This window comes from Salvia splendens, chromosome 11, assembly GCF_004379255.2.
Source record: "Salvia splendens isolate huo1 chromosome 11, SspV2, whole genome shotgun sequence".
Classification (NCBI taxonomy): domain Eukaryota; kingdom Viridiplantae; phylum Streptophyta; class Magnoliopsida; order Lamiales; family Lamiaceae; genus Salvia; species Salvia splendens.
The window spans coordinates 24,487,614-24,501,506 of record NC_056042.1 but is presented as its reverse complement, the minus strand read 5'-3'; the positions used below and the strand labels follow the sequence as shown (position 1 = coordinate 24,501,506).

General features: G+C 33.6%; 2 protein-coding genes across 2 annotated transcripts; both read left to right on the top strand.

Annotated features, from left to right (window-relative positions):
• The first annotated feature begins 582 nt into the window (after positions 1–582).
• LOC121755098 lies at positions 583–2,127 on the top strand. The gene is made up of 3 exons (XM_042150393.1): positions 583–1,418; positions 1,497–1,615; positions 1,685–2,127. Exons 1-3 carry the CDS (start codon positions 608–610, stop codon positions 2,102–2,104), a joined length of 1,350 nt encoding a protein of 449 aa, XP_042006327.1. The 5' UTR covers positions 583–607; the 3' UTR covers positions 2,105–2,127.
• A 4,302-nt stretch (positions 2,128–6,429) lies between these two features.
• On the top strand, positions 6,430–9,631 carry LOC121754037 (probable magnesium transporter NIPA6). Its single transcript, XM_042149365.1, has 9 exons — positions 6,430–6,866; positions 7,287–7,343; positions 7,428–7,518; positions 7,601–7,761; positions 7,883–8,010; positions 8,115–8,252; positions 8,338–8,430; positions 8,516–8,633; positions 9,221–9,631. Exons 1-9 carry the CDS (start codon positions 6,746–6,748, stop codon positions 9,346–9,348), a joined length of 1,035 nt encoding a protein of 344 aa, XP_042005299.1. The 5' UTR covers positions 6,430–6,745; the 3' UTR covers positions 9,349–9,631.
• Positions 9,632–13,893: the final 4,262 nt, after the last annotated feature.

Below are 13,893 nucleotides of genomic sequence, written 5' to 3'. Positions count from 1 at the left end.
GACAACATTATTGGCAGTAGCTCGACCAAACAGAAAAGGCCTTGGACAAAAGGCGCCCTTGATATGTACTTCAACCCTGATCCAGCAAAGGTCATCCAAGCACAGAAGTTGAGCAAGGAAAAGCAACAGACATTAAATGATGCATACAAAAAAGATTTGCGTGAATTGGTTTGCAGCAACTGGGCTAAATGGTTTTATGATGCGGGTATACCATTTAATGCTGCACAATATGATAGTTTCAAGATTGCTATCGAATCTACCGGGCATGAAGCCTCCAAGCTATCATGAGTTAAGAGTTCCTTTGCTTAACAAAGAAGTCAATGCTGCGAAGGATATTCTAAAAGACCATAGAGAAGAGTGGGCTATTTCTGGGTGCTCGATCATATCTGATGGGTGGCGAGATTCGATTTCTCAGAGAGACATTATCAACTTCTTGGTGAACTCTCCTAAAGGTTTGGTTTTTATCAAGTCTGTTGATGTGTCTGATATAGTGAAGGACGCAAATGCATTGGTGCCAATGTTTGAGGAGATTGTTGATTACGTCGGAGAGCAACATGTGATTCAGATTGTGACAGATAATGCCTCAAATTATAAGAAAGCTGGGCTGATGCTGCAAGTTAAGAAGCCCAATTTGTTTTGGACTCCTTGTGCTGCACACTGCATTGATTTGATGCTTGAGGATGTTGGTAAAATACCAATGGTCAAGGAAGCTATCAAAAAATCAATATCTTTGACTGGTTTTATTTACAGTAAAACCGGTGTGCTGAATATGATGAGAAAGTATACAAGCAAGAGGGAATTGCTTAGGCCGGCCACCACTAGATTTGCCACTTCCTTCATCACCCTGAGGTCCATCCATAACCAACGGCAAAACCTCAGAAAGATGTTCACTAGTGATGAATGGAGAAATAGCCAATGGTATAAAGAGATACCCAGCAAAAATGCAACAGCTACTGTCCTCAATGACAATTACTGGAGGCATGTTGTCTACGCTCTCAAATTGACCGGTCCTCTTGTTAAAGTGTTGAGGATGGTTGATGCCGAGCGTAAGCCTGCAATGGGTTACATTTACGAGGCTATGGATCGGTGCAAAGAAGCCATTTCCAGTGTATTCAATGGAAGAGAAGAGAAGTTCAAGAGAGTATTTGAGATCATTGATACTCGATGGAATGATCAATTGCACAAACCGTTACATGCTGCGGGTCATTACTTGAACCCAGAAGTTTTTTATGCCAATGTGAAAGGTATTTATGAATGTTCGGAGGTCATGGATGGTATGGTTGCATGTATTGAGAAGTTGGTCCCCGACCAAAGCATTCAAGACAAAATCATAAAGGAAGAAATGCCCAAATATAAGAAGGTTGTCTCCTGTTTTTCACGTCCTTTGGCTATTCGAAACAGAACTCAAATGGCACCAGGTAATTATTCATTATCTTTTCATCATATTATTTATTTAAATTGTAACAATAATTATTTTTATTTTTTATTTACTTCAGCTGAATGGTGGAATACTTTTGGATCTGACGCACCAAATTTGCGAAGTTTTGCAATTAGAGTATTGAGCTTAACTTGCAGTGCTACCGGCTGTGAAAGAAATTGGAATGTTTTTTCACATGTAAGTAATTAGAATTTGAATGAGTAACATTCTTATATTTTAACATATTATTTTTCTTTTTATTTCCAGATCCATAGTAAAAAGAGGAATCGTCTAGCACAACAACGATTGAACGATTTGGTATTTGTGAAATATAATAGAGCGCTCGAACGAAGATTCAAGATTAGTGACACCACCGATCCTATTCTATTGAGTGATATTGATGAAAGTAACGAATGGTTACTTGGTAGGATGCAGGATGAGGATAATGATTTTGATGATTTGGTGTTTGATGATGATGATCTTCGTTGGACGGATGTTGGTAGAGCTTCTGGAGCGTCGGAAACAGTGTACCATACTAAAGGTAGCACAAGCACAAGAGAACAAGCCTCAAGCTCTATGCGTTCTTATACTCTTGTGGATAATGAAGATGACAGTGAAGATATTAACTTGGTTGTATCCGATGAAGGAGAAGAGGACTTACCTATGAGTGATGATGATATTATTTAGTTAATTATTTTATGTTTTGCAACTTTTTTGGAACTTTGATGATTTTTGATAATAAAATTCAGTTATTTAGTTATGTTATGTTGTTTAAAAATTTATATTTTTCGTCTAATCTTTTTTTTTAATATGGAGTAATGATGTATGTAGATTTATTTGATGTGATAAATATTCAAGCAACAAACTTATAAAAGAGACAAATATAATCATCATTCGGCTATTCTGGCGCCCCGATTCATGGGTCCCTCGCCCCATCGCCCCGCGACCCGGGGTCCCCCCTCATCGCCCCGGGGCGCCCCGCGACCCTAACAACACTGATTCCCACCCAATTCCAAACCCTAGCCGCTACTCCAATCCACCAGAATTCTACCATAGCGTCGATTTTCACTGTTAAATCAACCCTCCGCCTCCGTTTCACAGTTGAAACCTCGCTCCCTTCGCGCTCAACCATCAATTTCAATTCGACAACAAGGTAGGGCTTAAAAGTTTCAATTTTGGGTAATATCCTCTTTTAATCGCCGATTTACACCGTCAAAACACCACACAGTCGACGATTCAATGTTTTGTTCCAAACAATATCACGGTTTTCACAGACGTTTTAGCCGATCTTTTCCGTAAATCATGAAATCGCGTCCATTATTGAAGTTTGTAGTTAATTACTGGTTTACAATTGTGTATTGGGCCATTTTGTAGAGGAAATCTTATTGGGTTTGATTTTTGGTTCGTCTCACAGATCAAGAATGACGAAAAGAGGCAGACCTTTCAAAAGCCAACCCATCCAGACTGCAGGTGAGCAATCTTTTGCTCACCTTTTGATTTTAAGGAGTAGTTGTACATTATTGTAGGCAATGGTGTACATTATGTTTTTTTGTTTTAAGCTACATCAATCGGTTTCATAGAATGCTTGTAATTGAGTGAATGTTATATTCTTCTGTGCATTCTTTGCTTTCTTTTGTACATTATTTTATCAAGTAGTCTGCATTACAGTATATTAATGCGATACATTATTGATACCGTCGATTATAATCATGTACTGATGTTGTATATTGGACAACAGCGAAGCATCCTAGTATGAATGTATGATCTGTTACATTTTTCATCTTTTTATACATTATTTACTCAAAATTTTACATTATTCGATGCGGATGTGCTACATTATTGTGTTACAGTTTCTGCTCTATATGGTCATCTGTATCTTCTTTCAAAAGTCATAAGCACATTATTTAACTCAATATTTACATTACTTCATATTGATGTGCTACATTATTTTGTGTTATAGTATGATCTGTTACATTTTTTCATTTTTTCTGTACATTATTTACTCAAAATTTTACATTATTTTATACGGATGTGCTCCATTATTGTGTGTTATATAAGGGTGTGTTATATTAATACACTTTTTACTTACATTACCGGCTTCATAAGGTTACAGGAAAATATGCATACATTAGGCCTTTAGACATTGTTTGATCAAATATTTACATTATTTCGCATTGATGTGTTACATTATTATTATTTGTTATCTTGTAGTAATGTAAATTCGTATTAACCAGTAATGTAACATTTTGACTAATCAATGTATCTGTTTATGAATAGGTACAAAGAGGTCCAGAGTCAAATTCGATGACAGTGAGGAGTCCACTTGTATTAGATTTCTTATTTTTTTGTTGTAATATGATGAAAATAATGAATGTTTTTTGAAACATTTATTTATCAAATAATGTACATTTACGATCTAATGATGTGGACAGAGAGGATCCCAACATTACATTACTTGATGTAAAACATATACATTATTATTGAACATACATATGTTGGTGCCCCAATATTTTGATAATGTAAATATACTTCAAAGTAATGTAAACCTTTAGTAATCAGTAAAGTAGAATCATAACAATATCATGTGTTAATATTATAATGTAGACAACACATGAAATAATGTAAATGGGTACTACAACCTAGCCCCATGAATTGCTAAACCCAAAGGGCATGAATTCAATTTCCTTTCAACATTATTCTCTTCAATCTGTACATTTTTCACTGATCCGTGCACATTATTAGATACTATTGGTACATTATTTACTGTACCAAATCTTAAATGCATTAAAATATGAAATTTAATACATGTGGTTGTGCTATAACCTAGCCCCATGAGTTGCTAAACCCAAGGGGAATGATTCAAACTCTCTGCCCTTTGTAATGGTTCCGTTTGTGAAAATAAAATGACAATTGATGCAAAATAAAACTAAATACAAGAACGAACTAATCACAAACAAATACAGAAAACCATAGATGTCAATTACACTACTAATACAATAACTTTCTACCAAAATTTATCAATAATCACAAAAAAAACATACGTCTTCAATTGAAAAAAGACGACAGCAATTTCTTGAGAAGGTCTTCAATGGAGAAAAAACGATGAGGCAGAGAAGAAAAAATGATGAGGGAGAGAAGAAAGATTGTTCAATTTCCCCAATTTCAACATCTCCATATCTGATCTCAACCGCTGCGTGAAGAGATCGGAAATGCAATTGTGGAGGAATTGGAAATCGGCGTCGTGATTGAATCTCTCCACCACTCTCCTCGCTCTCTCAATCCTTCTCTCTTCAGTCGTCGTGAATGAATACTCCAACAATTTGGTTTTGTGACGAAAACCTAAACACCAGATGCCTTCAATGGAGAAAAACAGAGAATAATTGAGGGAGAGAAGAAAGATAAATTGGCGTGTAATCTTGTAGAAAAAATCAAAATGAATTAAACGTATTTTTGCTGATCTTTGAAGGAGAAAATCAAAGAAATTACCATAACTGAATCTATTGTGTATACCAAAAATGACATTTTTGAATTTATTTAATACTCCATCCGTCCCCAAATAAGAGTCGCTAATTTCCATTTTGGGCCGTCCTCCATTAAGAGTCACTCTTCATTTTTACCATAAATGGTAGTAGGCCTCACATTTTCACTCACATTTTATTATAAAACCAATATAAAAATGTGGGTCCCACATTCCACTAACTTTTTCAACCAACTTTTCTCTACATTTCTTAAAACTCGTGTTCGGTCAAAGAGCGATTCCTATTAGGGGACGAAGGGAGTATTTTCTTTAATAACATGTGGCACTGTTTTCGGCCATTAGATTTTCAAATTGTGGGGTTGAGATTTAGTTGGAAGAATGAACAATAATTAGAAAAAGGATATGAATACATCCATATTGACATATTTTGATATCTACATTTACATTAATATGATACATTAAAAATGCAAAAATTCTAAAAAAATTCAAATTTTGACATCGGAACATATGCAACTAATATCTCGTTAGAATCCTTATAAAATTATCTTTAATTTATTATATGTTGTGTAAACAAATAATTTAAATTGAGATAGTTATAATCATTTAAAGTTTTGAGATATTTTAAAAAAATAAATTATAACTAATTTGTTGTTAATTGACACTAATATCCCTAGTTGACATTTTTTACACTGCATTGATACTCTTGGCTGAATGACCTTAGGCCTTGATTTAATGATCCAATGTTTATTATTCAATTGTAGTTAGCAATTTAAGAGAGAGTTAGCAATATAATGCACCCCGGACTTTATATATTCATGTTTAGTAAATTAAAATAAGGAGAAAAGTTACAAAATTTAGTGAAGTTTATATCAAGAAAAAACAAGTTACGTAGAAAAATATAAAAATAATAATAATAATTATTATTATTATTATTATTATAGATATGAGTGTGATCCGCTGCTAACTTTTTTTAAGTTGCTAACTTGCTAACTCATCAATGCAATGTATTAAAAATGTCAACACGATGATACTGAAATGTCAACATAAACTTAAGTTGATATTTTAATACATTATGTTGACATTGATATTTAAATATCAACACAATTTATTAAAATATCAATACAAATATGTGTTGACATTTTTAATACACTACGTTGATGAGTTAGGAAGTTCTAGTCCGACATTCAACATCTTATTACGTACTCTATTTTGTTTTATCTTTTGTAGACTGTAGTAACTATATAGTTTTTCAAAGTAAATATCTCTATTGGTCTATGCATGATATGCATAAGAGATACTGAAAAACTTAATTGAAAGAAAGCAAATATGTCGAATGATAATTATTAATCTTACTTAAAATAGGCTATATTTGCAACCATTTTACGTATGTTAGACCATATTTGTGATTTCATTTTAAAGATGATTTTAAGAGGTCAGATCAGACTCTAAAGTAATTCTGTCATAAATAATTATGTAATCTGTTTATCTATGAATATGATGATTATCTAACTGATAAAAAAAAAAAAAAAAAAAAAAGAATATGATGATTATCAAACTCTTTTTTTCCCCAAAATGCAGTTAGCATTAAATTCCCTCTAATTCCAAATCCCAACACCCCAAATACAAAACCACCCAATCTGAACTCATGATTTGCAGATGATCTGAACTCATTATATACATACATTACATCGTCGTAAATTTGCTGCCGACATTTCCACATCTCATTTTGATTCGTGATTGTTGCATTTGTTTTCGAAAAAAAGTCTAGTCTTGGGGAGTAAAGACATTAAATTCGGGGGATATTAAACAAGGATTATTATCATTAGCACCGGATTCGGTCGATTTGGGTCATGTTTAAGGACAATCTAATAGGGTTCGGATTAGCTGTGGGATCGAGCGCGTTTATTGGATCCAGCTTCATCATCAAGAAGAAGGGTTTACAGAGAGCTGCCGCATTGGGCTCTCGAGCTGGTGAGTCTTACTTTCTTCGGATCTTTCTCGCTTGCTTTTCTTAGGAGAAAGGTATACAAATTTTTGGGGCATTCTTCTTTTAGGGATGTTAAGGTAAAGTTAGATAATTTTTTTATTTTTACTTTTTTTGTAATCAACATTGTTATTATCTTGATCGAATTTACCAAGTTTAGTTCTTTTAGATTCAAGGAAAAAGTTCGAGTTTGTAAGTTTTGAGTGGTTCTTGGAGCAAGTGAGTAACTCGCTAGCTTCAGAATTACTCATATGATTCTGAGTATAGAATCTTCATAATCTTAATTTTGGTTGTTGGTGTAGTTTTTATATAGGGAACCTAATGTCTTGGCACAACTTATACACATTAATGTCTAAGGCAGTTATTTTGTTTATAGTTTCTAATGATAGTCAATTCCTCAATTGAAGGCTCGGGAGGATATGGATACTTGCTCGAACCACTTTGGTGGATCGGAATGTTTACTAGTAAGGAGTTATTTTTTCATATATACAACATTATCAAGCTCTTTCAATGACTGCGGTCATACTAAAGAGTTGTGATTTTCTCAGTGGTCATTGGGGAGTTTGCCAATTTTGTTGCTTATATGTATGCCCCTGCTGTCCTTGTTACACCACTTGGAGCGTTAAGCATAATTGTCAGGTTATCGGATGTTTTTATCCCATCTATATTTTGTTGACAGCAATACTAACAAAAACTAAACAGGCATTGTGTTCATTGGCAGTGCTGTTTTAGCTCATTTCTTACTGAAAGAAACCTTGAGGAAGTTAGGAATCTTGGGATGCGTTTTATGTATAGTGGGTTCTACAGTTATTGTGCTTCATGCACCTGGTGAACATGCTATCAGCTCAGTCGATGAAATCTGGGAATTGGCAGTACAGCCAGGTGAATCTATTACTTTAACCGCTGCTGCTTTGATTTTCTTTTTTCTTTCTGTAATGGTGGGATGAGGGTGAAAAAGAAAAAGAGCAAGGTATCTGTATACATGTATGGTTTCTTGGTCCAGCTTTTCTTTTCTACGTGGCTTCAGCAGTAGCTGTGGTCTTGGCGCTTGTGTTGTATTGCGAACCACGCTATGGACAGACAAACATCATGATTTACATCGGGGTTTGTTCTGTAATTGGATCTTTGACTGTAAGCACATGCCATTGCTTTTTCCTTCTTCATGTAAATACTAACATTTCATGTTTAACTGAATCTTGTTTCCCTGTCTGATTAAAAGTGCTGTTCCTTTGCAGGTTATGAGCGTGAAAGCACTAGGCATCGCTATAAAGCTCACATTGGAGGGCAGTAGCCAGGTAGCTCACTTCAAGTCCTGTGTATTTGCCATGGTGGCAGCTACATGTGTTATCACTCAATTGAACTACTTAAACAAGGTTGGTATGTGAATTCCAAAATTCTCATAAATATATACTCTTAGATTAGGCATAATTTTTATGGACAACTTTGGCATCTCTCCAGGCTCTGGACACATTTAACACAGCTGTTGTATCTCCAATTTATTATGCCATGTTCACGTCACTTACAATCGTTGCCAGTGCCATAATGTTTAAGGTATCTGTAGTGTTGCCGGATAATTTTCCAGTGTAGCTATTATTTTGGTAATAGTTAAAACTTAAACTACTTTCTCCTACTCCAGGATTGGTCTGGTCAGAGTGCTAGTAGCATCGTCTCTGTTCTCTGCGGATTTATAACTGTGCTTTCGGGTACAATGGTTTTGCACAGTACAAGAGATCCAGAGAAACAGCTTACTAGAGGTAATATACTAGTAACCACCACTTTTCACGTAAAATGAAATGGCATCTACACCTTCTCTCTCTCTCACTCACTAATTTCTTTGTCCAATATTTTATCATGCTCGATGCATTTGGGTTTTGCAATACTGATAAATAGTACTATCTGTTATAGAAAGTTATCAAGAAATATATCATAGTTAGAGGACAGTTGTTAGGCATCTCCGTGTATACTACGTAGTTCTGCCTTAAATCTAACTAGTCACTCTACCAATTTCTTTACACATTAGTTCCCGATAAATTGACTCCAACTTCAAATTTAGGACAAACGGGCCAACTTTTCTAGTGCTTAAAAGTCGTGTTGGCAATCGAAAACAAAGGCAGACATTTTCTTTAAAGAGCACATGCTCTGGGCTAGAAAATGGTATCTACCCTTTATATCCTAGGACTATGATCTTTTATCCGAGCCTAATATTCTGTTCTGGATCCGATTACTAAACTGAGAGACTGCGCCACAAAATATCCAATACACGATCCTTGATATGATAACATGTTGATCTTCAAGCCTCTAGGGAAAGATATTTTGACGACTCTAGCTCGACATCTTGCAGATTATTCCGTGCTTTCTCCACACATATCTTGGATTGTTCATGGGAATGGCGAGATATGGAAACAGAAAGACAACGATGACTTGCAAAATGAATACGTTGCAATCATCCATCAAGACCATTTCAAATAAGGGAATATCCTGAACATGTAGTAGTAGTAGCTTCTGTATAGGAATATATCAAGTCTAAATTGTTTATTGATGCGTTTAGTTGTCTGGTTAATGAATGTTATCCTCCTTTTTTGGGTTGGAGAGTTGTATGGTTGATGTAAAATAACTCGAGCATTTTTTTCATTCATATACCAAATTGGTCTAAATATTTGGTGTATTATATACTTATTCTCAAAGAGCATTTTTAACTGCTCTTTTTATTAGTAAAATCTTGATGGAAGTCATATTTATTATAGTTTTACTAGTGTTTTTTAATTTAGGGTGAGGCGATTACATATTCAAATTACTATATGGTGGCAGTTAACATAGTCGTTGGAGTGGATATCAACTTCTTTAAATACTCTTAAATACGAACAAAAATTTAATCTGCAGGTGGAAACTGTGTTTTCAGTACAGTCAACGGCTGACTTTGCTTTGTAAATTGCCTTTTGAATTTGATGTTAATCAATTTCCACCAAATTCTAAAACTTGTATATTTAAAATCATTCCCACATTAGTTGCCAAGATTCATAAATTAATTAGGCTAAATTGTTACAAAAATTATACTCCAATTCTATAAAGTTTGAGTATTCGAGAATAAATATTGAAAAATAGAGAGTTGAATTCTTTACATGCTGACATAGTAGTAGTAGTTCATTAAAAAAAAACCATGAGAACCAGAACAATCACAACTTATTCATATAACTAAGTAATTGCACTACTTAGGAGAAGAAAAAACAAAACAAAGTATGACATTTTTGCTGATGGAGAAACATATTTTGCATCAAATAATCGTGTCTATTGCTTTAGCATCTATTCTTGCACTAATTTTCAGGCTGTATAGAGAGAGCCCTGGAGGTGGCGCCCCGACTGCTGCGGCGCGTGCTCAAGCAACAAGGCGTCGGAGGGCCGCCACCATCTTTTCTACTTGGTAACATTTTAGACATCAAGAATTCACGAGCTTCTGCCGCAGCCGCAGCCACTGTTGCCGCCGCTGCCGGATCTTTCCAGCTTTTAATGAATGGAAGCAGCTATACGGTTAAGTACTCCCTCCGTCCCACGTTATTTAAGTCACTTCTTTTATTAGTTATTACTGTAAATTATTATTACCCTAACGCGAATATCATTTTTCCAAAACGATTAATATAGAGAGTATCATTTTTCCAAAACGATGGCGAAAAAGAGAGCAACTGGGAAAAGGAGTATAGTTTAGTGAAATCATTATTAAAAATAATCTTGGTTGAATATATATTAAACTAGTTACTATATCTTCAAAATGAACGAACTGTTAATGTCATGCTGATATTCATAAATCAAAATGAACGAACAGTTAATGTCGTTGACTTTCTATATCTTCAAAATCATGCTGATATTCATAAATCAACGAACCGTTAATGTCAACTAATGTTTGAACTCTTGTAGGGAATGACAAATTTGATGTTGATAGAGTCCTGGAAGGTGGCAAAGCAGATATTAAAATTGATGATTATTTGAAAAAATTGTCAGGAGGAGTAATTTCAAGAGCTTGTTTTGGAAGTAGGTATGCCGAAGGGGAACAACTTTTTCAAAAACTTGCAGAACTTGGTGCCTTATGTTATTAGCTTCGAATCCAGAGTGGCAGCATCTGTTCATGCCATTTGGGTTCGGGTCGAGGATATGCTTGAACTCAAGATACTTGTTGCTCACATATTGTCCAACTACTCTTTCTCTCTCTCTCCAAACTATGTTCATGCTCCGGCCATGAAATGGAGTTCGTCTCGTGATTCAAAACTTAGGATGCTGCTTCTTAAGACAACAATTTAATATGCCAATGCGCTTCATTCAAATTCTTCTTCTTTCACAATGGGGTTTTTATGTCATATTCAGAGGAGAATGAACTGACATGCATGGATCTTTCATTATACGTGCTGAGTCTAATGTGGATTCCTATCGTGGGACAGAGGTAATAAGTGTATTTTATAATAGTTGTATGTTTGTTTCATAACTTCTCATGTGTGGATCCTTGATGTTTTATGTTTTCTATAAATTTCTTAAAATTCGCGTCCACATTAATTGTGACTGCTATTGTAGGATGTGACTGCTATTGTAGGACGAAGGGAGTAACAATCATATTAATATCTAACTAATTTTATTTTCCGTACAAAATAGTGAATTCACTATGTTAAGCGCGAATATTTTTATAAAAAATACAAAAAAAAATGTGTATCTAAATTAAGGAGATTCGATTAAACGTGGACTTTGAAATAAATAATAGTATATCAAATTCAAATTTCACTCAATTATAAACTAATACTCCCTTCGTCCGCCATTATGTCTCATTTTTCCTTTTTCCTCCGTCCGCCAATAAATGTCTCATTTCACTTTTATTATATTTGGTAAGTGGACCATACATTCCACTAACTCCTTACATTCATATTTTATTATAAAAATCAATATATAAAAGTTAACACCACATTCTACTAACTTTTCTACCCACTTTACTACATAAAGTCAAATAATATCTAAAAATAATTTTCTAAAGTCAAACAATATCTTAAAACATGTGCCAGTCAAATAATGACATTTAATCACAGACGGAGGGAGTAACTGAACTTAGCAAGATAGTGTTCAGCTTGGCTAGATTTAATTCAGCTCGTGATCCGCCGTTAACTACACATGACACAACTAAGAATAAGATCATAGTTATTTTTAAGTATTTGAGATTTTCAAACTGGTTCCACAATTTGTTCTCACACTTTTTTTTTATATATTTCTTTCCTACCCATCCGTGTTTTATTTGCAACGAGACATTTAATCCAACCATATATCAAAGTTGAACAAGTTTGAAATGAATTTTGAATTATTTATTAATAGCCACTTCCCACTTGTATATACCTTTCTTTTTTTTAATGTAAAAAGAAAATTTACAAACTAAAAATGAAGGAAAAATGCATCTTTCTACCAAGGTGTCCAACATGTCACATTCTTCTAATTGCAATAGTATTTTTTTTAAATGAGTGTAAACATGATAAGTTTAAACATATAATACTTCCTCCGTCCCATAATAAGAATCACATTTTGTCATTTTTATCCATCCCACGGTAAAATCACATTTTGAATAATACTTCTTTATTTACTATGCCAACTTCACTTCTAATATTCTTTTTTAGCAATGAAATTTATCTAGAGCACGATAACGTCCATCACATCTACTCTAAATAAATTACAATATTTTTAATTTGATTATAATTTTTTTTACTATTACGATGATGTACAGAGAATGACTATAATTTTATTGAACTAAGTCTTATTATAAAATAAACTAGTTTTATTGTTAATTATACCAATTAAATATTCAATTTGGTATGAATTAGTTTTATTAGTATTAATTATATTACTGTAAAAATTTATTTTATTTATTGAAATGTATTTTATATTTTATATCTATTTCGTAAAAATAATATAGTTTTATCCCTCTATTTTTGTTAAATAATTAATGCAACTACTTAGTTTATGAATGAAGTAGGAGTATATCTAGGAAAAGAGAAAGAGAAAGAGGAGGAGAGAGGTTTGTTGGAAAATGAATTTTCTATTGCTAAATAAGATTCCACTTTTCAATTTAATAGTTGTGTGTTAGGAAATGTATCGGCAATTGTATTAGGTGATTCTTATTAGTAATCGACATGTTAGAGTGAAAGGGCGTATTGGCTTGGAATAGATTTGGAGTGGTAGTAATTTTTAAAATTTTAAAATAATATCCACATGTTAATTTTTTGTTGGTGTATTAAATGATGTTTTTATCTTTTGAGGGAATGAAAAATTGAATGTAGTATTTGTTATTGATTTAGATGGATCGAGGATGAGGTAATTGAGCATTATATTATACTCACTCCGTCCCATGTTACTTGCACTATTACTTTTCGACTCGTCACAAACTACTTACATTATTTATAGTTTAAGTTAGAATTAATGTATTTAATTAATATGTAAGATTAAGTTAAAAGCTCATTTATTAAGTGATGTTTCATTACACTTAAAATTTTAATTTAATTACACTAAAAAATCAATCCCAAATTTACGGCCTAAAATGAAAAGTGCGAGTAACATGAGACGGATGGAGTATATATGCCAGCAAGTTAGGTAAAACTTACTTAAATTGACTCAACGAACGACTTGTTTGGAGGCAATTTCCAGGAATTAAAGTCGAATTGGAGAAAGCTACTCTCATCAAAGTCACTTCACCAAATTATGCTATTCATTTCTCAAAATGGCTTGTGAGCACATGCCTCGTTTACATTATTGATAATAAGAAGGTATTTATTAAGTCTTGCTAGCAATTGGATGCAAGGTTTAACACACAGAATACTTTAGGTAATTGCATGACCCCCATAAGAAAGAAAGTCTATGAAAATAGTGGACTCATCTAAATAGCCTCTTAAATTTATAATTTTATAGTTGTACATTTTTAATATATCTAATAAAACATTATTCTGCACTTGATTAAACCGCAACCCAAGTTGGGTTGACCCATAACACAGTGTTTAGCCT

Coding starts and splice junctions, on each gene's coding strand:
- LOC121755098 (XM_042150393.1), top strand. CDS start 608: ATGCTGCAAGTTAAGAAGCCCAATTTGTTTTGGACTCCTTGTGCTGCA. Junction 1,419..1,496: donor CAGAACTCAAATGGCACCAG/GTAATTATTCAT, acceptor TATTTACTTCAG/CTGAATGGTGGAATACTTTT. Junction 1,616..1,684: donor ATTGGAATGTTTTTTCACAT/GTAAGTAATTAG, acceptor TTTTATTTCCAG/ATCCATAGTAAAAAGAGGAA.
- LOC121754037 (XM_042149365.1), top strand. CDS start 6,746: ATGTTTAAGGACAATCTAATAGGGTTCGGATTAGCTGTGGGATCGAGC. Junction 7,762..7,882: donor GGAATTGGCAGTACAGCCAG/GTGAATCTATTA, acceptor TTCTTGGTCCAG/CTTTTCTTTTCTACGTGGCT. Junction 8,011..8,114: donor CTGTAATTGGATCTTTGACT/GTAAGCACATGC, acceptor GTTCCTTTGCAG/GTTATGAGCGTGAAAGCACT.